At 45.2% G+C, this 23,809-nt stretch overlaps 1 protein-coding gene across 6 annotated transcripts in view; it reads right to left on the bottom strand.

Moving 5' to 3' along the window:
• Positions 1–23,809, bottom strand: part of LOC133483690 (metabotropic glutamate receptor 4-like) — a 157,297-nt gene that overhangs the window by 109,034 nt on the left and 24,454 nt on the right. For 3 of the 6 annotated variants that reach the window (XM_061785226.1, XM_061785220.1, XM_061785222.1), the window contains exons 2-3: positions 23,191–23,376; positions 22,132–23,083 (exon numbers count right to left, since the gene is read on the bottom strand). In XM_061785226.1, the coding sequence (XP_061641210.1) occupies positions 22,132–22,680 (549 nt within the window). In that variant the 5' untranslated portion in view covers positions 22,681–23,083; positions 23,191–23,376. Of the gene's footprint in view, positions 1–2,263; positions 2,563–22,131; positions 23,084–23,190; positions 23,377–23,809 lie in introns of those variants that run through there. The other 3 variants (XM_061785223.1, XM_061785221.1, XM_061785224.1) reach the window with 3 other exon arrangements.

Genomic DNA, 23,809 nt, shown 5'->3' with positions numbered 1-23,809 from the left:
AGAGTGAGCTGCAAAGGCGCATGCATTTCGCTCAGCAACACAAACTTTGGTAGACGTACAGAGAAGTCTCAAGAACCCGTGCCGGAAAGTGCACAGGAAGTCTCTGAAGCGGACATTTTAAGGGGCGATTAAATGGAACCCGAAGTGGGTTAGGCTGACCCAAAAAATTCTCAAACAGCCGTGCCCTCAAATGCACAGGAAGGCTGCCATTTTGGTTGAACGCAGTCAATTTGGGGTCCTGCAAAAGGGATCATTTTCCAGAGTTTTCCGATTGCTATCAAATTGAAACGCTATGTAATAGACAGATGAAACTAACCCGTCAGAATTCTGAGGTTTTGTCACTGGTCATAGTGGATGGGGCGTGGCGGCAAAAAGTGATGACTCGCCATGCCTGGGACCGCCTCAGGGCACTGAATCGATCGCAACTGGACTGTACTGGCTGAGAATGAAATGACAAACGATACCTGATTTGGAATGACTGTCTGACATAAGTAGACCCACCCAAAAAATTCTCAAGAACACATGCCTTCAAATACAAAGGAAGCATTCTGGTTTAAAGCAGCCATTTTCAGGGTTCTTTTAAAAAAAAAAAAAAGACCTCCTCGAGATTTTGTCTTATTTGTACCAAATGTGTTGTTGTTTTACAGTCGTTGACTTCTATGTCCAATAAATATAGGACTGTACAGATGGACAGCATTCAATTTTGAGGGGTTTTTTCATTGCGAGTGGGCGCAGTATCCTCCATCCATCCATTTTCTGTCGCGATTCTCCTCACGCGGGTCGCGGGCGTGCCGGAGCCCATCCCAGCTGTCATCGGGCAGGAGGCGGGGCCCGCCCTGAACCGGTCGCCAGCCAATCGCAGGGCACATATAAACAAACAACCATCCGCGCTCACATTCAGCAGCTGTGGCCCAATGGTTAAGATCATCGCCTGCCACCGTGGGGGACCTAGGTTCAAAACCCCGACTGGACCATCCGCCAACATCCCCCGGACTCAGGGCTGTGGTGTCCTTGAGCAAGACACCGATACCCCGAAATGCTCCCCGGGCGCTTCAGCTGCCCCCTGCTCCAGTGTGTTCCACTAACATGTGTATGTGTTCACTGTGATGGGTTAAATGCAGAGAACAAATTTCATGTGCACGCATGCATGTTCATGACAATAAAAGATGATTCTTCTTCTTCTTCTTCTTCACACCTACGGGCAATTGAGAGTCTTCAATGAACCGAGCGTGCATGTTTTTGGGATGTGGGAGGAAAGCGGAGCGCCCGGAGAAAAGCCACGCGGGCACGGGGAGAACATGCAAACTCCACACAGGCGGGGACGGGGATTGAACCCCGCTCCTCAGAACTGCGAGGCGGACGCTCTAACCAGTCGATCACCTGGGCGCAGTATGACAGCGAAATTTGATCTCTTGCCATAAAACACAAAACTGAAATTTGAGAGGCATGTTTAGAAGCCATGTCCAAGAAGGCAGAGAAAGTGTGCCATTTGTGTGTACGGCAGCCATTCTGTGGTCGTTTTTGGCCCTTTCCAGGGGTCCTTCAAAGTACTGTGACAGATATTTTCAGATTGATACCAAAGTTGACATTTTACAGTGCTTAACTTCTATTCACAGTGAAAACTGAGCATGTTATTGTTTTTACGTCTTAATATTTATTAACATTTTCTGTACTGCTTAACCAAAGCCTATTCCAGTTGCGTTTGGGCGAGAGGCGGGGTCAGATAATCTGCACATAAACAAATGGCCGACGTTAAGAATCGTACTGAAAACATTTCATGTCCAGTTAATACAGCTTTTAGGACCGTATGGCTCTCAAACAAATGGCATTATTTTCGAAAAATTTCTTTTAGGTTTTTTTCATGTGCAATTAGATGTGATAAGGGTGTAGAAAAATCACGGTTTTTAAGATATCCTGGCATAAATTCCCGTCCCATGAGACCTTCTTTCGCATGGGACTGGGATGTGGCATCTAATAACAACCAGCCTTTGGGCACAAAGTGGAAAAAGTCAGCAAATGCATTGCAGCAGACATGATTAGCTTGACCTGGATTGACTTGCAAACTTGCACCGTTCTGGTGTCGAAAGGAAAACATTAGCTTCCCGACACTTCCCGCCTGCTAATTAAATAGACGCGTTTTCTCTCCCCTTTGGCTAACTCTGCGAATCTCTGATGCCGCTAACCCTAATAACTCCACGCCTCCTCTCTCGTCTCATCATCACGTCACGTTGATATTAGCGCCGTAACGTCGGCGGCTGCAAACCTTGTCGAGAACGCCTCGTCTCTTTTCGTTTGTCTTCTTCCGGGGTCTCGGGAGATTGAGCGATGTCTCCAGGTAATTGGAAGGCTCTTGCTTCCATTCCCGGCCTCCCCTTGAGGCCCACGGGTCTTCTCCGGGAAAACAAAACAAAACAAAACAAAACAAAAACAACAGGGATGTTCAAAACCGGAGTCCTTGCAAAGGGTTCCGACTGGCGCGCTGCCGTTCGACACTGGCCCGGCGTCTGCTTCCTGCTTTGAAAATGAGCGTGATTCATAGCTACTCTCTGGTGCAACATCACTTTGAGCAACTGGAAACTTCTGCTCCGACACTGTTGTTGAAAACTGCAGAGTTGGCAACATTGCACCCAGCACTGTTGTCCTCTATCTGTGCCAGAACCGTATTGATTTAGAAAACATCGATACCACACAACAGAGTGAGCTGAGGTCACACAATGGATACACAATGTTTATTTCACGCTTCCAATCAAATCCGGCAGTTCTCCGCCTTTTTCTGTGTCGCTGTTCTGAATAAATGACAGGAAACGAGTGGAAGTCGTCAAACCGGCAATTCTGCCACAACAGTTGTTGGTAAGGTGCCTTTTGCGCTGCGCTGCCTGTAAAGGTCAACGTCTTTCCACCATTTTCTGTGTCGACATGAAATGGGTGGATGAAGTCCCCCTTTGGAGGCAGTATCGGAGCCATGACAGAGTCGATGAATCCCATGCGTTTCGAAGCCCTTCCACATTGCCTGTACCGAAAGACAGCCATTTTCTGTGTCGACACACACGATGAGCGGACGGAGGTAGTATCGGAGATGTGATTTTACACTGCCTGGAAAAGTTGTCATTTTCCGAATAAATGTCACGGATTGGAGAGATGAAGTCGACTAGACAATGTTTTATTAGAACCGTAACAACGGAATGGATGAAGTTGAAGTGGTATCGGAGCTGTCACACCACCTGTGTCAAACTCCTTTTCCACTGCCGGTAAAAGAAGGTATTGTCGCTCTTCTGTACCGATAGCACCGACACAAAATGTTCCCTGTTACATCTGCTGGATGTCTATTCAGCGGTTGCGAGACGGTTTTCGGCCCCTCCGCCGCGTATCACAGGCCGTGAAAGCAAAGCGGCATGACGGCTCTATAGAGCTCTATAAAGCAACTCCAGTCGTGCTTTTCGTGAAAGCTGCACGAGTACCAGCTCGCGCAGTGATTCTAACCTGAAGCCCGGCCTCCCGGAATTTGACAGTGACAAACAACGGCTCCATATGTCAGCATTGCTCCAAGAGTGCGCACGGGTGCGCCGCATGCTCATACAGGGGCTCCTCGGTCGACATACTTTGCTCACGAACGGTCCGTGCACTGGTGTAATCATACGTCTTCCGTGAAACATAAGAACTCGGTTACATCCTAAAAAAAAAGGTTTGCGGCCCCCGTTGATTTGTATGCCCCACTGCAAGGGCTGCGTCTGATTTTGAGTGCAGCTGACAAGAGGAAACCCTCGGTCCGCCCCTGCTTGATCGTGCCGGGATTTTCCTCATTGTGCTTTTGGGGAAATGGTCATGTCACACAAAGCGCACGCACACAAAAAAAGCACACCCCTCGTTGAGTTAATTGCTTCAGTTGCCATTTAATGGGGCAATTGACGAGGAGAGCGCACTTTGGCGACATTCTTCAAAACAAGAGCCACTCCATCACTGTGCGCACTTTTTTTTTTTTTTTTTTTTTGCGAGCATGCAGTCGGTGGCCTCTTCCACACAGAGATCCAGCAAACGTGCCACATTAGAGATGTAACAGAAGATGCGGCCTTTCCTCCAAGGTTGTTTTCTGCCTTCAGCGGTGCTATGAGAGCCATAACAGACACAAAGATCTTAAAGATCTTTAAAGATCCCTGTGAAGTGAAAATGAACACTATATGTCAGCGGTGTCAAACTCAATGTTGTCACGGGCCACATCGTAGTTAGGACTTTCCTCGGGGGGCCGTTACGACTGTGGACCCATATAAATTCAAGATTACATCATATAATGACATACACTAACCACAACACCAGTTTTGAAACTATTACATGCTTGCAAATATCTCAATGTTATTACACCAGAACACAATGAGCCATTTTGATTTGCCTTCGCGGGCCAGATAAAACGATGTGGCGGGCCGGGTCTGGCCCCCGGGCCACCAGTTTGACACCCGCGCTGTATGTGTTCTAAATATGGCATATGACCGAGCGGAGTGTTGTTAGCAAGCCTGCCAAATTTGAATGATTCCAAAAAAATGCCAAGAACGGTATAGAAAACGAGGCGTCAAAGTCGTGAAAAATTTAAGCGTTCGCTCCACTCGTCGAACGCTGCGGGCGTGCGTGCGTGCGTGCGTGCGTGCGGGCGGGCGTGCTGAATGTGCTGAAACCAAGTCAACTGGCAATCAAACAGCACTTCTACAACCTGGAAAAACCAATGCTACCGGCTCTCTCTCATGCCTAACTGTTGACGTCGTTGAACGGGCCGTCGCTGGGCTTTTCCGTGCCACGACAATGAGGCGCTCTAAACTACATTTTTGATAGCAAAGCTAGCAATCGTGACAGCTAACCGCTGATGCAAACAAAGGCGCTTAAGTTCTTATATGCAGTAGCGGGGGAGGGGCGACTCTTGCCAGGTCCCACGTGCGTCACTGAGCACCGTTTTAGCCACACACCCAAAAAATCTGGAAAAGGGAAGGAGTGAAGAGCACCTTCATGTTTTATCTCTCCAATTGAATATGACATCGTTCTCAGCAAATATCTTCACATATTTCTAATGTGTTGGGAAAGAAATCTTTGCCGACGATTTGACGACATGCGGTCGTTTACATTTCCGGATGCCGTGAGACTTGTTTGCCCTTTTGCTGCATTTCTCTCGAATGCGACGCGATCGCTTTGCAGTGTTATTTGTACGCGTTTCCTAGTTTGCTTATGCTCAAGTGTATTGTTTCCCATTGTGTAACTGGCATATGCCAGGCTAAACTTCATTAACCCAAATCAGCTCCATTTGCATAATGTCCAATTCTATGCCTGACAACTGAATTATTACGTCTTCATTTCACACACTTCCGTGCTCCATTATGCTCCAACAGCCAAACTGTGCCCGTCAGCGGTACATTTGGAAAAAGTTTCACTCGCACGTCTTTGATTTGACCGCCGTCCGGGGAGCTGCGCGGCACCGATAGCATCCGCTCCTCAGATCCCCTTTTCCGCCGGCAAATCTCCTCCCTTGTGTGTGACATCACCACCAGAAGTGACTGAGTCGTGCGTGTATCTGCGAGGACGTGATAAACATGTCTGCTAACCGCCTGACTCGGGCTTATTCTTTCCCACTGTATGAAAATATTTAACATATATAACACTTCTAAAGGCATTTTTTTTTCGGTTCCCAATTGTCTCAATAAACACTTTGTGACCTTTTATTTTAGTGACTAGCAATGCAGGTATTTAAAAAGTATCATTTCACATCATGTCCCCTGTAATTGTTATAAAATACCAGTTTACGTTGAAGACGTCATTTAAAAAACAAATGTGGCATTCACTTTCCATAGCCACTCTATTTATTTGTATTAATGCTTAGTCGGGTTCCAATAAATCATGTCCGCAGGTATCCAAGAAGCATCCGGCCCAGTTTCGAAGGAACTCGAACGACCTCCCGACAATCGTTCAAGGGCAACGGAGTCATCGGCGGGAGCAGGAACTTTCAACTTGACGGCCTAACGTCAAACACGACATCCTTCGAACGTTAATTGGCTCGAGAGGAGCGGCAAAAAAAAAAAAAAGGGCGTCGCTTCTTCACCCGGAGCCATGATTACTTTTTCCTTGTCCGTTTATTTTTATTGTCATAAAAAAAGTCTTTCCGAGTTGCCTCCGACGCGGAAGCTCATTAAAGATTGCTCTCAATTCGTATGAATGTTCAAGTCGGAGCAGTAATTGTCTTTCATGAAATGTTGACTATTTTCAGCTATTGATTAAGGCTGTAAAAAAGTGAAGTGATTTATTTTTTTGCACACTACGACTCATCACGAATGGGAACGTGTCGAGGAGGGGGAGCCTTAAATGAGACCTTATGGAACATTGACTCTTTCAGCGCTTGTATACAAATGCAGCGGTTGGGTCTGGACTACTTGGCCACAGTAAATCGTTTGCGCTCTGCATATTTACGGAAAGCTTTCTGTTTATCTTCAAGGGGGCTTTGTTAAGTGACTGCATTTCTTCTGTTCGGTCTTCCTCTGTTGCTACTGTTGTTTGTTTGTTTGTTTGTTGAGTCCTTTTTATTTCGTTTTAAACTCCAGCGTTCAAGCGGACCGAATATTGCGTGCGTCAGTTCCGGGGACTCGGGCCACTTTTTCCTCCCAGTCTGCCTCTGATCTTGCTTTTTCTCAGAATCCCTTCATAATAATCCCTTTTACTTTGTTATGAATGCAGGCGTTCTCGTCTCAGCAATGTTGTGTACGTCCACGTTTATACTTTGGGAAGCGACAGGACTTATTTCGACCTCCCATTCCGCCTCTTTCCGATCCATTCGCTGCATTTAAACTCCGGGGTCCCGATAGAATGCGACGGGGTCCCTTTGCAATGTTGGCCCAGTCCACGCTGACACGTTGTCGTTCTGCAATGTTGCGTTCCGGTTTGGATTTGCCCCTGATTTAAGATGCGCATGTACACTCACTCACTCAACATGTGCAGCCCCCCCCCCCGTCTCCATAAGCGCTGCAGCCTCTTCTTCATCGTACGCATTAGACGAGCACCTGCTTTTGTCATGGTCTGTGTTTTGGGTTTGGGTTGTGTTTAGTTTTGTTCCATGTTTGTCGTGTGCTCATTAGGTTGTTGTGTCCACCTGTTCTCGTCTATTTTGTGTCGACCAATCAGCTCTCTCCAGCCACTCGTGTCTTGTTCCAGGTGTTCCTCGTTGTCTCGTCAATTTGTTTGTATTTAGTTCCCTGGGTTCTTTCAGTCCTGGTCGGTTCATTGTCGTTGTCACATGTCTTGCCATGTCATAGTCGCCAGTTGTTTTATCATTGTGATTAAATATTATTATTTTGAGATTCCCGCACTCCTGCCTTGCCTCCCTGCTTCCCTGCAATTGGGTCCACCATGTTCTTGCCTTGCGTTCCTCGCCGTCGCCCTAACCGTGTTCATGACAGCTTTGTCTTCACGCTTGTCGAAAACCGTCGCCGGGCGTTTCCGTGCTCGACGGTGTGCCAAAAGCGGGAATTAAACAACACCTCTGACGCACTCCGCTTCACGCGCCGTTCAATTAACATGTCGCGGGGAGACGGCCAATAAAAATAGCGTCATCGGTGTGGGTTGTAATCATCCCAATATCCCAACGCTTGCCGTACTCATAAACGGACGCCGCTTGTCCTCATTTCGGTCCCCGGTGAGCCAGGGCCTATCCCGACTGATTTTCGCCGCGGGCTGGTCGCCAGCCAGCCGTAGGGCACGGATAGACAAACAACCATTCACATTCACACCATTCATGTTGGACAAACCCGAGGCCCTGGGGCCGGAGCTGGCCCGCCATATCATTTCACGTGGCCCGCGTCGGCAGACCATGTGCATCTACTTCCTGTTCTTCTGGAGCAAAACTTGAAATTAGAAAGAAATTGGATGCGTTGAGTGTTCGGATCATTTTTAACATGCAAACCACTGAACCTCCGATTGGTAATATGAAATGTTGGGCACTCTTTATAGCATTTCGTCATGCACACTGCTCATAAATGTTACAATCAGCAGTTGTTGTCAACTTGGCAACTTCCCGTTTGTAATGAAAATTTTGTTAAAACCGAGACGAGCTGTCACCGCTCGGTCCAATCCTCCATTTTGTCCGTCGGAGCGTAAGTACCGTTTGTTTTTTCTCTCCGAAAGCGACAGCCTGGCAGCAAAAGACGCGACGCTTGAGACGGATGACGGCAAGGAAAAGCTTTCAAACTGAGTTTGTGTTCAGAGACGACAGCTGTAGCCGCTTTGGTGATTCACGGTTCAGTTCAGTTTCCCGGAAAGAGAACGAGCAAACACGGAAATGACATCTTCCTCTTTTGCTTGCGTTGGTGTGCTGTACTGTATATGTGATGACTATTTCAACAGCAATTCAACCTGAGCAAATGGGCAGACACCCCCCCCCCCCCCCCTCTAATAATGTTTGGCTGTCTCGGTGACCTGCTTCCGATCGGGGCGAATTCCCTGGTCGCTGTTTATGAAATCTGACCCAAAATGGCGGACTTCCATTTCGATCATGGGTCCTTGAGACGTGTTATGCTCGACATGTTCGCACAATTTCGTTTTTATCGGTGAAACTGATGCGAGGGGGCAAATCGTTTCATATATATATATATATATATATTTTTATTTTTTTTTTCATTTTTATTGAATTATTTTCTTTACGTTCAAGCAGGTGCTGAATTTTGGGGATTCCTTGAATATATATATATATATATATATATATTTATTTATATATATTTTTTTTTTTTTTTTCCACCAAGATAGACGCACTTGCAAAATTTGAAGTTAATACAGTAAATGATAACAATCATGATAATAAAACCATCGATTCAAGCAATGTATTTATTAAATCAGAAAATTTCAATTGATAATTTAATTGCATTTGAATAATTTAGTATTTTGGATATTTCATGTGATACATCATGTGATATTTGAATGTGCTGTATATGAAAATAGTTTAGTGTTTAATTTCATTGGTATTTTAGTACCAATTCTAATGAAACTACATACATTTGTAGCGTATATAACTTTTGGATTTTTCTATTGCCAATCAGCATTCTGAATAAAGTCAATTCCGGAACAGGTACAGTAATGACAATGGGGAATTGTAAACAGAGGAATAATAAAGGAGCACTGATGAAATGGTTCTTGAATATAAAGTTAGAATAACAAATGGGAGATAATGGTGTATGTACACTGCGGGGGGGAAATAAGGTGTGCAAATGTCAACTGGAAAAAGTCCCTCCGTCGGTGGCCTTTAATTTGACAAATCTGCACATATGTGCAGACATGCCCTGAATAAACATCGCAACGAACGCCTCGGCGCAACAAGCCCGTTTTACAGGTCGCTGACTCATTTAGCGTCTTGCGTTCCCAAATGGTCGGCGAACACAAGGCGACGGAGCGCCGCGTTCTTTCCACACCGCCGAGCTGTCCTTTGACCCGCAATGGTGGACATACATAATGACAGCGAAAGAGCACTGCCGCCACGTTCGGATGGCGTAGTCAAAGTGGAAAAAAAAGACTCGCTAATCGCTTTGTTTTGGTTTTTTTGCTTTTTAAAGGGACATTTCACCTCTGTAGTATGAGAAGAGACACAAGTCACCGTCATCGTTCGTCTGTGTGTGGCCAGGCTCGGCTTGTTTCCGCTCCGGAGGCGTTTGTTTTCTACAGGACGACATCGCCGCGTGTGCGTGGTGCTCGCTCGCACGCCTCAGCGGAGAGCGGCAAACTCCATCCGGAATTTTGGCCTTTTCATCAGTCCGCGCCACTGAAAGACGAGCACCTGCACGTCCGTATGTGTTGCCGTATTTGCAAGGTGGAAGGTCGGGGAACGCGGACGAGTGCTGCTTTGTCTGGCATTTGTCAAGCTAAGCGTCCAACTGACAATCACGGAAGGGCCGAGCTGGAAAGAAGGTCATCTTAGGGATACGAATCCGTTGAAGCGCCGCGATGTCTGCAAAGTGTGCACGTCCACACGAACGTCATGTTGCGAAGTAAAACTGACGAGGGGTTGCATTTAGGAGTTTTGGATTTTATTTGTTGGCTTTTTATGGTGTGTCATCAAACATGTTTCTCCCACAAAAAAGGACAGAGAGGTTTTCCCTTTTGTCCATTTGTCTTGTACGTGTAGTTCAAATGATGTCATACCAAATTCAGTCGAAATCTCGAGGTTGAGCTCATCGCTGAAGCGTGCATAAAAAACAAAAACATCTATGAGTCGCTTCAAAGCAAAATGGCAGACGACCGGTTTCTTTTTGGGCATGGGTTCTCAAGACTTTGGGGGGAATGTACAGCAAATGTCATGTTTCTAAGTGTTTTGTGTACTCTGAGAAATTCCAAAAAGAACCCTCAAATGGCCTCTTGAACCCACAATGGCAGACTACGTGCGTCTTGTTTGGCAGAGGTTTTGTCGTGCTGCTCAGTGAGGCTGGCTTTTGGGGGCTGAATTTCTGAGCGCCGTTAACTTCGAAAGGGCTTTGTATCATTCGGGAAGCGAGCAATCAGGGGAAATATCATCGCGACAACCCTAAAATGGCCGCCTCGCACACTATCCGTTCGGAAGAAGCCTGGCCGTGCGCTTCTTGTGTCCGACATCCCCGAGGCAGCCGATTGGGATCGATGCGAGGAAGCTGGCCTTTTCCCAGCGAATTCGAGAAGCGATCGGCAGTACGCGTCATCGCTCAAACTGTCGGGATGCTGGAAACAGCACGATTGGTTCGACACACAATAAACGCATTCCTCAATTTGTCCGATAGTAATTCCGATGGCCTTTGGACATTTGGGTCCTGGCAAACTTTGCATCTCAGCGTGTAGTCATATCCCGGGATGCAAATGGACACCGGCTGGCGATTGTTCGCCCGTCTGCGAGCGACGGCCAACCCGTTGTACCTTGATAACAAATCAATAGACGACGGCAAACGGATGCCAAAGATCGCCGTGGTTACGGGCAAGGGCGCTGACAGACTGCGAGTGCTTCTCCTCCTCCAAGTTGGCCGCGGCCTTGTTTTAAAGAATCCCTTGTTTTGCGTTTCACTGCTTTTTTTTCCCTCTTCTTAAGACATTATTCTCATTTTTCTTATTTCGGATGAATTTATTTTGGGTTGTTATTGTCATATCATCAATGAAATTTCTTGTAATATTACAACTTTATCCTTGTAAAATGAAGATTTTTTTATCTATATAATATTCAGGCATTTTATTTCGAGTAAAATGAAGACGAATTAAGCTCTTTTTCTCTTTCATCAATGAAAGAAAAAAGGCTGACTTTTCCAGTAATTCATTGTTATTTTTAAATGTTTTCAAATGATAGAATCCTATTTTTTTATTTCCCCATAAATCACAACTCTGTTAGTGTAAGAACAATTCAGATTCATTGGAATTAGTAATATTAAAAAATCGAATTTTTCAACTTCATTTGCTGAAATAAAAAATCGATTTTTTTTTAATTTTCCACTCAAATAGAAAAAGATTTTGTTCCCTTTCAGAATATGAATAGTTCTTTTTCTGATGACATTCTGATTCATTTCTAGTTTTAGCATTGCATTAGCACTTTGGTGAACAAGCTAACAAGAACAGTTGGGTTTATCGAGTCCCAACTTACTGCTCAGAAGATTCAATTGAGGATGGATGCCCAATATTCTCATTTTATTTTCCACTTCACTACAATATGTAAGAGTGTCTGATGACTCTTTTATTTTTGTATTCTTATTTTTTTTCCCTTACGGAGCGATTGCAAGCTACGATTTGCAAGCTTTGGCGGTACCTCCTGTTACGTTACATGCGGATGACAACGTATGAATTAGACGCAAATCCCTAAACAAATACAAGAAATGAAATCAACAAACTGGAGGAAACATACATGGACACCCTCCCACACACACACACACACACACACACACACACACACAGGCTCGCGTCTGGCGTGTGAAGAACAGCAACAGATGGTAGAAGGTCTGCGTTTGGATTGGCGACCGACGGACATTTGTCACGTTCGCAGGTACGCCAAGAAAAAGCGCCTACTGGATGTCTGATTTGTCTGCAGAATTACTAAAAACATGGAATTCAAGTCAATCGGAGCTCATCAAAGTCAAAAATCATTATTTGGGGGAAAATGGCCAAATCTGAGGAAAAGCACCATTTGGCAATCATCACCAAAACACCAATTTTAATTTTCTTGTCAAATTATGACAATTCTCTTTAAATGCAGAGTTGTCACATACTTCTGCTGCTTGCCAACTTGTTCCTCGTAAAAATAAAATGATTCTTGTCCAACTGAAACTTTATTGTTTAAAAGGACTTTTTTCCCCCTCGTTATAGTTGTATTCTCGTCAAATAAACATTTGTTTTATTTGTAGTATTACAACGAGTCAAATTCCAGCTATCGCCTCATTGAATTGCAACTTTCTTTTTTCATGTTTTATTTCTATTCTCTTACATTAAAAATAGTTGCATTTCTCATAAAATTACAGTTTGGCTGTTCTAAAGTAATGCGTAAAATAAAATCAAAAATCTCTCATCAAAGTATGCCTATGACTTACAAATGATGATTATTTTTCTGTTTTTCTGGTCAAATTATGATTTTCTCCATTTAAAATATGATCTCTTTCTTGTAAAATGATGACTTTATTCCATCTTTTTCCCCCCCCCCTTGTAATATTGTTAACATTTGACAAGTGGCAAACAAACCCTATCGGCATGTGACCGAAATCCCCGATGAACCCAACGTAAAAGTGTCACATGTTCTCCCGTTTGTTTGCAGTGTGAGTGTCCGTCTCGTGGCCTCGAGTGTTGTCACAACATATCTAGTCCACGCAAATGGGTCACCAACGCGCTCATCCGCCAGCAAAATAACACAAGCAGAATATGAATATATATATATATAGTCATTACTCAATCCCTTTTTTCCAACGTCCTGAATGGGAAAATGCACACGTGAGCTTATATTGATTCCTTTTGATTTATTCTAGAACCTTTTTTTTTTTCAAGGCTAATTACATAGCAGCCGCTCGCTGTTGTTTCCACTGGCAATGAATTGGACTTTAATCACATCAGAAGCTGGTGAGAAGGCACTTGAGAACAGAAGCCCTTCCTTGGCCTCTCAGGGTCTGCACAATTTGCACGAGAAAAACAAATGCAAAGAAGCCAACAGGCTACGCCAACTACAAAGTCAAGTTCAGATTTTCTCTTGAAATTCCAACATGTGATGTTCGGGGGATTTTCTTTCCTGTACAATTCTGACTTTATTCTCGTAAAATGATGCTTGTAAAATGTTTGATTCTTTCTTTTAATTCATTATTTCAATGATAAATTCATAGTTCATTCGTTTTTGGTCGTCAAGCTAATTCTTCCGTGAAATTACATTTGTAAAATCCAAATGTCCAACATTTATTATGGTGTGTGCGTGCCAAACGTTGAGTTTAATGACTTCAAAGTGTTTGTGTCAAACACTTTGAAGTGCATATTCGATGTGCATATTTGTTTGTTATTTGGGTTAGTATGCTAGCTACTACTATTGATGAGCCTCATGTGAAGGTCGCTTGTTTGCGTTGAATCATTTGACTCCTCCTGGATTCAGTGATTTTAATTCATGTAATTTGAATCGCTTTCAGGGGAGCGTCAATTCCCTGTCGACTTCGCCCCCCATCTCTCACCCCTCCTCGAATAGCGCCGCTACTCTGTGCTGCGCGTGTATATTAAGAAAAATCAAGAAATAAAATACCCAGCAGTATCCGTGAACTAAGTACGACAATTATCCAATCCAATGTATTTATAAAGCACATTTTAAAAAAATCAGAAGATAATACAAATATAAAATAAAGCACCGACAGCAAAACAAACGCAAGTCATCAAACTCTATTTTAGGGCTGTCACTATCGAATCTTTGTAGAATCTATTGATTATTGATCGACTAGCCGAATAATCAGCATCATGCGTTTTATTCTCACTCCTGAGTATATGAATAAGATTGGTCTACAGAGTTTGACACAGCTAAATGCTAAACAGTTAGCAATCGCGACTTGGTTTCGCGCGCTAGCGTTTACAACTTTAGGTAAAAATTACCATTCAGCTCACTCATACTTATCATGTTATACGTACATTGCACTGTCTTAAAAATCACTTCCAGATGCTCCTCTGTCATTTTTGGCAAAGTTTATCAGTGGCCCAACACTGCGTCTGTCTTCAATAAATAGTCATGTGAAACAACATAGTTCCGGGCGGAACTTTTCTTTCGGTCCCAGCAGAGCTCCCAGGCAAAACGTTTGTGTGTTTTTTAAGTTGTTATTATTTGTAACAGTCGGACTCCACTTGAATAATGTCACACTCAAAGCGAACTGTGCACGCTGCCACAACGGCGTTTCACTCTTGAGTTGGCGTGAGATGATGGCTGCGCTCGAGGTGAGAAACGTTGATGCACTTGAGCTGCTCTCCTTTTTTCTGTTCCTTGTCCCGGCATTTAGCGCTTCTCCCCCCCGAGCCGCCACGCGTGACGTGATCAGCAGCAAAAGTGGGGACAAATCAACAAACTGCGTACGGGCGTCTCAGCAGCACGCCACAAAATGAAACCTTGTTGTTGGCTGTCTTTGGTTTACCATTCACACCATTCAGAAAGGAAAGAAGGAAGCATAAAATACATGGAAAGGGGGGTTTCGTTGTAGAAATGTGCTTCTTACATTTTCGCATTGAATTATAATTTGATCCTTTTAATGGCCCAATGTTCCTTTTTTGTTTAAGATGTGTTTTTCTTCTGTGAGATACATCCCAAAAAAATCATCCAAAATTCTAACTTTAATTGTCGCAAATTAAGACTAATTTCCAGTCCCCCAAAAAAAAATGTTGATCTTCTAAAATTGACCGGTGAGGAGCGCTGGTGAGTGGAAGGAGCTTCAACTGCTTACAACATACGAGGCCTTCGCAAAAGAACCCAACACTAAAAGACAAGTATGCTATGTTGTGTTTTTGTTAGGATCAAAACAATGATGGTTTGATTCTCTCTTAATAGTATCGTTTGATGATGTATCCTGTATGCTATTGTCTTGTAGATGCGTTTATTTGACTGCTTTCTGACATCACGGCCAGGGGACGACAGATGAACACCGGCCTTCTGGCCGATTCGGGCTTTTTTAACCATGCGGACTTCATGGCTTTTATGAAACTGCTTTGTCCCCTTTCAAAAATCAACTGCTCAACTTTTTTCTCGTAGTATTTAGACTCCTCATCAAATGGATTCATTCATTGATACATTATGACTTTTGTTTCCTTGAAGTTTTCTTGCAATATTAGGACTTGTTTTTGTAAAATTACAGTTGTATCCTCGTAGCCCGAATTCCTCTTCTTTTGTTGCTGCAGTTGTTTCCCCTTCAACCCAAAGTGTTATTTACCGAAGCAAAAGTGCTGCACCGTTGACATGGGTGAGGTCGCGACAGAGCGGATGGCGCTCACCGCCGCTTGTGACGGCCAAAAGGGAACGACTCCCTTCACGCATCAGAGGCTATCGACGCGGGACAAAACGCGGAGCTGGTCGACATGAACAAAAGCTCCGCGGGTCAGCGTCGCTCGTCTCCGGCGTGAGAGGAGAAAGGATGCGCAGCGCTCGTGTGCTCTTGCGCGATCAATGCTCTTCCTCGACGCGTCTTCCTCTCCATTGCTTTTTCCTCGCTCAGGCCTCCGCGTGCCTTGGCTGCTGTTTCAGGGCCGCCGAGATAGGCGGACAAATTGTACGACGAGAGTGAACCCGCACATATTCACAAATGTACTCCAGTTTCTTTTCAATCTATCATCCGATATTCATGGAAGAGCTTTGTTATTTTGCTGTTTTTGTACCAAGGCCAAAGCATAAAAAAAAAAAAAACTTTCTCAGCATCTGGTGGAATGTTGTTTTCATTAATTGATAGCGCTTTTCGTATAATTTGCTGTTTTGTCGGCCGTCCAGGAATGTACCTGAAAGCATGTCTCCGATTGTTAGTTCCCATATTTGTTTGCGAGCGTCTTATTAAGACTAGTACGACAGCGAACACTCATAATGAGCCACATGTGAAGGTGTTGAATAATTTAACGGTTGAATACAGTCGTTATGTAACATGGGTTCACAAGTGTGGACATGCTAGAAAGCATGGAGTTGCCGCTTTAGGATCCTCTGCATTTTAAGTGCGATGCTGGCATCTTGTGGCATCTACATGTAATTACAAAGCTCTGTGGGGCTGTATTAATTATTCACGGATAGCAGAGGGTCACTGTGCATGTGAAAAGTCTTCTTCCGTCTTTATGGGCGCTCCCCCACTTTGGGTTCACAAGTAGAAGCCATTTTAGTAGCGATGCTTAGCCAAAGTAACAAAAGCCAGACTCGCCATTGGCCCGGTACTATATGGGGCGGGGCATGCAGCGGCTCAAAAACTGGACCGTCGACCTCCGAGGCTTCGATGCTGACACTGCTGCCTTGAAGCTGCCAAACTGCTGGCGGGGGGGGGGGGGGTTAGTGGCCGTCCGGCACATGGACTGCGCCCTGCGAGTCTCGTCAGTGTGCCCTTGAGCATCGCTACCTCGCCACTGAAAGCAAACATTGAAGTCCCCGAGCTTCTTTTTGTCTTTGCATTCGAGCTCATGCGGCAAATGGCGCCGGAATTCGATGAGTTGAATTCCTTCCGGAGCCATCTTGAGGTCCGGCAGAAGCAGCAGCTCATATATGCACGCACGTGTATGTGTGTGTGTGTGTGTGTGTGTGTGTGTGTGTGTGTGTGTGTCTCTCTCTCTCTCTCTCTCTCACACACTCTTTCTCTCTCTCCATGGAACACCGTAACTTGTGACCCTACCACCTAAATGAGTCCATAGCACTCTCCATTAACGCTTTACTGTTTAATCCATACGGGTGACAAACCTGCTTTACATCACATCCACATTCTCTCTCTCTCTCTCTCTCTCTCTCTCTCTCTCTCTCAGTTAGAGTGGATGTTGAATGATTGGAAAGTGGAGTGCAAATGGCGATGGCCATAATGGCGGACCGGCGGAAATAACTCCGCATCCATCTCGCACGTTGATGACAGTTCTGTGTCCCACCGTACTGCTTGGTAGATTTCAAACAGAAAACAAAAAATGGACTTTTGAATGGCTTGAATGCAAACAGTTGGGTCTCTAAAGTGCCCGCCTGCCCGCCCGCCCATCAAGTGTGACGTTCAACAACCGAGTAGATCTTCAGATTTCTGCGAGAGAGCCCTCCTGCACTGCTATGTAAGAGTGGGGCTAATTTTCAAAATGAGATCCCTCACACCATGATTTTTTTTTCGACCCGTGGCTCGATCAGCTCGGCTGGCTGAAGATCCAGGGCCACTTTCAAGTCTGGAACACTAACACGCAGAGGCGCTCGCATTCCCCACGTGTACAACGGCCCTGCTATCATATCGATCGCAGGTAAGCAGAGCTGCATTGATTTATGCGGGACGCGCAGATTAGCGGTAGCTAACACATTTAGCGTCTGATAAGCGGTGCGTACGTAAACAGGCAAAAGACCACCAGGTCGCTCTTCCACAGGTCTTAAAGGGGACATATTATGCAAAATATACTTTTTCATTTCTTGTCTAACAAATAGTTGGGTTTCTGTAATGCCTGCCCATTCATTAAATATGAAATTAAACAACCAAGTACAGTGGGATAGGGACCGGGCCTGACCATGTATAATTAACGCCCAATATAATTGAATAGAAAATAAAAAAAGAATAATAATTCAACCCAAATCATTCTTGAATAAGTGGGGACTGCGAATAAGTGTTGTGAGGGTTGAAAAAAAAAAAAGAAAACCAAATTGGGGGGGAGATATTGGGGGGAAAATGGGTCAATTCTGCAGATGCCAAACCACAAATGTGTATATATATATGTGTGTGTGTTTGTATAACCGCCTATTTCTGAAAATGTGTCCGTAAGTGCGGCATTCTGATTTTCATGCGTTATAAAGTCACAGTTCCGCTAATTGACATGGAAACAACCCACACACCGAGTTTCTCGGTGAACATCTGCCACTTTCTCTACTGTCGGTCGGACACACGATCATGTCAAAGGCGAGAGGTACGCAGGGCTAACGTGAGTTTTCTTGGATGCGCAGCACGTTGTGAGCTCCTGAGAAGCAGCAAGTACATAAACCTGCGGAAATAAACCCACCGCATTCCTCCCCACCTTCCGTCCGAGTGCAGCGACGTCATCTCGGAATGTGGCAACACACAAAAGTCGAGCAGAAGGAGACGGGCGAGATCAGAGAAATGCCAATTAAATACGCAAGGACGCCGCTGACGCGCATTCCCGAGGAGGGAATGCGTGCCGAGCTTTCACGAGTGGGCGAGGATGCTCGTTACCTGTACGAACGCGTACTGACCGTCGTGTTCTGACGCACACACACACACAAAAAGGAAGAGAAGGCGCTTGAAAAGCAGGACGTGGATGGTGATGCTGTGGTTTGTAAAACAAAGAACAAGCCTGTCGTCCCACATGTACTGCTTCTTTTTCCAGTACGAGCGTCTGAATAACATGCTGTGACGTGCTTTTGTGGAAAGGGTCGACAATTTGATCGGTCACTGCCATGCTGGCGGCGTCATGAAATGGACACAACATTCCCCCCCAAAAAAAAGGCACAGTTCTGAGAAGAGACGAGACGACATTCATTCATTCATTTGATTTTGGATTTGTGGAGAATTCTGTACTTTTTCCCTGTAATATTTTTGGAAAAAGATCCAAACATTTTTCTTTGAATATCATACTTTCATGCCTGTAACATGAAGTAATTTTCTCGTACAATTAGAGTTTTTCTTGTCATATCATCACTTCTTTTTATTCTGAAAAAATGACAATCTTTTGCTTCTGTATTGCAATTTTTTTTCTTGCAATGCGCTGACTTTTTTTATTGTCAAATTGGGACTTTATTCACCTCATATTTTAACTTCATGCATAAAAGTAAGATTGATTTGTTCGTATATGACAACTCGTTTTAGTCAAATCCAAAACGATTTCTTGGAATATTACAACTTTATTTTTGTGAAATATAATTTTCCCTACTTGGAATACGAAGTGATTTCTGAGTAAAATAACAGTATTTTTCCTGTAATATTACATTATTTTGGGCGAAACTGCAACTTTATTCTCCCAGCAATCGACTCGTAAATGTACAACTTTGTTTTGTTATTTCTTGCAATATGATGTCAATCGTATGCAAAACCAAAACAGGAAATCTCGTAAAATTACTCATAAAAGTATGATTTAAATCTCATGAAAATCAAATGGATTCCAATTGATTTCTGTTTCCCCCCCTTGTATTGTGACTTCATTCTCCTTATCGCCTGCCTACATCTTTATTTTGGTCAAATGAAGTTCATTTGTTTCTTGTAAAATGTGATGTCATGAAAGTTTTTTTTTTGTCAAATCAAACCATATTTACTGGAATACGTCAATTTGAACAGCGTGACAAAGGCAACAGGCACCTTTTCTGGAAAAGTTTGGGGGGGAAAAAAAGAAACTCAAAGAAGAGAGAACAATGGATGCCTTCAATTGTGTCCTCTTCGGCGTCGGCGTACGCAGGCATCACAACGTTATGATGTCATGTTATTTACGTAGCTATCCCTGCGTCCTTTTGAAAGATAATCGAATGCAGTTTTCACACATGTCATCATCATCATCATCATCATCCAGATGAAACTCGCCAGCGGATTGGTGCGTGCCGAACGTGTTGTGGTGGTACAAAAGTCCCCGGCTTGTGTATTCCAGGGCGGCACCTAATGATCGCTCAGCCTATTTTATTGAGCAATCAGCGTACTCGCTATGATTTCCCCCAGCGAGAGTTTGGTGGGGGATTAAAAAGTGATGATTGGTTTGACCAAAGTCTGAGTTGACTTTTGGGAAATACGTGTGCGTGTGTGTGCGCGCGTGTGTTCCATGAGCGCAAATAGGCCAAACAGTCCATAGTGTGATTGCAGTTTGGTGAGTCGCCAAACAAATTTGCCGTTCGCCCGTTGTACTTCAGTCGAAATGCTGATTCAAAGCAAAAAAACTACAGAGTATGAAATGGACGTAAGAGCAAAACTAATTTGGGGGTCTATTCCATAAATGAGCCCTTTCCGTAACTTGATGCGGCAACAACACATTTCCTAGTTGTGCCCACGGCGTTTGTTTTACTCCTCGTTATCCGTTCTTGTCAGTACTCCTGGGCTTTTTATTTTGCCCTTTCTTTCCTCAGCCTTGTGTAGGTTTTGAGTGGTTTTTGTTCGCTTGAGTGTCTTTCTCTTGTGGCTTTCCATCCACCTCCCTCGGTTATCTCATGGTTATTATTTGGTTTGCACATGGACATTGCGTCACGTCGCTTCTGTGCACTTTTTCTTGACTAAATTCTGTCAAATTTGCTCATCTGGTTTGTGTTTGCATGCTTACGCAGGCCTGACAGTAGTCATTTGCCCCACTACTCATCATGTCTCGTTCCACGTATGCACCGTGCTCTGCTCCTCACGACGCTCGTGAAACCGCCCGCTGACACGCAACGATGAAATCGGCAGCTCATTCGTCACAAACGAAGGCTAAATCAAGATAGAGTGGCATCGACGGTTGCTGGAATTGCATCGAGGAAAAACCGGGTCAGAAAAGCAGAATCGACGTCCCGACAACGGGAAGTGCGGTTAGCGGTGATGTGTCGAGGAGTTTGCGATAAACGGCCTGCTGAGATCTTGGATTGTGGGAAAGCCCCTCTTCGATTTAACTGCGACGTCAAGGTTGATCATTTTTCGAAGAGACAACAAACGCGCTGACACAAAAGCGACTTGAATTCTCAGTCATCACTTTCGCAAAAGATTCCATTTCTCGCCCGTAAAAAGTCGAGCTAGGCTGCCCGTGATTGATCGTAAGTACGGCTACGTACATCGATTGATTTGAAGATCACACTGGTTATAGTAAGGGAACAAATTGAAAAGATATATACTGGAACACGTATAGCGTATGAAGTGAAACCTTTCAAAACAGAAAAGGAAATAATATATTCAATAAAAATGTTTTATTTCAGCAAAGTGCCGTATCAATAGTTTGTCTCCTTTTTAGGAAAGTGCCAAGCAGCGGCAAATCTTTTGCGTGGGGGCATTCGATACGCCTACGTGCAGTACTGAGAAATCTGAAGCAATAAATATCGAAAAGCTGTAATAATGCAGCCCTTTTCCAAAACCTAGACATGACCAATCATTCTGGCACTGGGAAGCACAGAATGCCTTGATAGTCCTAAGATTTCATTGGAGCCTGAGACGGCCACAGCACGCTTCGTCCTGAGATTTCCTGCATCCTGTGCGGGATGCGGCAAAGCAGCCCCGGAAGAGAGGAGCTGTCTCCTCCATGTTTCACCACAACGACAGTGTTCTTGGCATTCGGAAACAGAACCTATTCATCGCTTCGCTTCTGTGACGGGCAAAACCTCTCGCCAACCTCTTAGCAACCGACTCCTTGTGGGCAAAGATCCCCCTCTCAATCTCGCCACCTAAAGTGAAAAATGTGTCCACTGCGTCGCGGCACATATCGAACACGGCGCGCATTTTCTTGCTCTGCTTTCTTGCTTTTCTCTGTAGCAAGCGCAAATTTATGGAAAAGAATATATTTTGGGGGGTCGGCGTTCAACTACACAAATATGTTCATCAGAATCTAGTCACAACCTTTGAGGGACGGTCTGTCTTTGTTCAATTCAATTTGCGTCCAAATTCTGAGTTCCGAATAAAGTTGCGATCGTGACTTTAAAGGCCATCTGTCCATTGCCCGTTGCGGTCATACCAAAGGAGCACACGAAATTCAAGTCACAACTGTAGACTGTATATCTTTTGATATAAGCTCAAAAGTGTCTATCTTTGGGTCACACCTAATTTGCTCGCACATGCTCAGTGAAGTCCTAGCTATGAGATCCGAGATCCATATTAGGGTCATCGGGAAATTTCACCCGAAAGACGAATGTCCTTCACGTTTTGTGAGTCGTGTACGTCTTTGCTATCAGATCCAGATCGTGATCAAAAGTGAATCCGTATATCTTTAGGTCATACCAAAGCTGCATGCCAAATATCCTCCAACTGCATTCACAGCCTTTGGAGTCTGCCCGGCCATACCAACACAACACAAAACGCTAGCATGCGTCCCTACCTTGAAAAGTCTCAGTATGTTTGCCACCATGATGGAAACAGAGCTGGACGACGCTCCGATGACGCCCACTACCCTCTCTGGTTTGGTGATGATGGGCGCCCCGCCACCCAGACACTTGACGTCCGTCCCATCCTTCTCGATCAGCGCCTGCACGAAGGTAAGCGACTGCTCCAAGGCGTGCGTGTCCCGGGAGCAAGTGTCCAGGATCCGGGCGCCTAGCGTGATGTTCGGCAGCAGGTTGTTATCGTTGTTGATGCGGTCCAAGGCGAAGAGCATGGCCTCCAGCCGATGAATGCCCTTCTCCTTCTTCAGCTCACCGCACGGCTTGCCCTCGTGGCCCCTGGCGTGGACCGGGAAGAGCCCGCCTAAGGAGATATCCCCGTCGATACGGATGGAGTTCAGGTGGGTGTGACCCGGGCCTTTGGGTTTGGCGGCCTGCGCTGCCTCCTTGAGGGAGCTGTCGAGCAGCAGCAGCAGCAGCAGGAGTAGAACCGAGCCGCGTCGCTGCCAGCCGGTCCCGTCCGGTCTGCAAGGCGGTGGGTGAAACATGACCGCAGCTCGGACGAGCGAACCGCCGCAATCGAGAAAATGGAAGCCAGGTAGTCACTTGCGCTGGCCACAGGGTTAATTGCTCTCCAAGCAGCTGGCACAGGAAAGCCTTCCTCTCATGTCTCCTCTCACTCAGACAGTCACTTAATGTCCAATACGGCTGCAATCCTGCGCTCCTCACGTGCCCTTCCTCACTCCGTCGTCCAAATAGACGTGTCTATGGAGATCCTGCGCTCACGGCATCGGTAAGAGCAAAAGTTGGAAGATGACCTCCTTCAACTCCCTCGTCCAATCTCGAGAATCTCGAAGGTGTCCGCCGCAATCGCTCGTTTTAATCTTCGCTGTCCGCCTATTTGTCAGAGCCCTCGGGGCTGCTTGGGTCTGCAGGCTTCACCGTGAGTTCCTGCAAGATGAAAAGGAAGAAAGCGGCGGTGAGGTCGTGCAGGGAGGAAAAAACAAGGCAAAGGGATTTGTGCTGGCTTTTCAGGACTTCTTTTTTCCAAATGTAACCTTGTGTCAGCGGATAACAGGCGATGACGTGTTTCGAATGGAGACAGAGCTGTGGTACTCTCAAGGTTGATGGTCACATCCCACGTGTTCGCTTCTCACCTGTCGGCCTTGTCATTCTCCGCCAAAGACATTCACGCTTTTGCTGAATGCGTGGGCTTTGCTCGGTATGTATGGACAGTCCCAAGCCTGGCAAAAAACATACACAGTAAATCCATGCTATTGAGCCCTGCCTCAAATCGAGAAAAACCTGAAACGTAATAATGTTTCGAATTGCCTTCTCGGGGATGTATGTCAAGGAACCCCTGTACGAGCATGCTAACACTATATACAGTATGTACAGTATGTACACTGGCTCGACCGAGCGATTCGTAAGTTCCTCACGGTCCTCAACCTCGAGGTGTGTATCTTAGCTCAGGTCCACCTGTGCCGAGTTCGCATGTTCTCCGCGTGCTTGCTCGGTTTTCTCCCTCCCGCATTCCAAAAACATTGAAGACGAAATTATCCTTAAGCGTTCAGGTTCGTGTGACGGGTTGTGTGCCCTGCGATTGGCTGACAACCGGGCCAGGGCGCATCCCGGTTCTCTTGTCCAAAGTCAACCGGGGCAGGCTCCGGTTTGCCG

Source organism: Phyllopteryx taeniolatus, chromosome 9, assembly GCF_024500385.1.
Source record: "Phyllopteryx taeniolatus isolate TA_2022b chromosome 9, UOR_Ptae_1.2, whole genome shotgun sequence".
NCBI classification, from domain to species: Eukaryota; Metazoa; Chordata; class Actinopteri; order Syngnathiformes; family Syngnathidae; genus Phyllopteryx; species Phyllopteryx taeniolatus.
The sequence above is the reverse complement of the archived record's forward strand: the minus strand, read 5'-3'. Positions and strand labels throughout refer to the sequence as shown.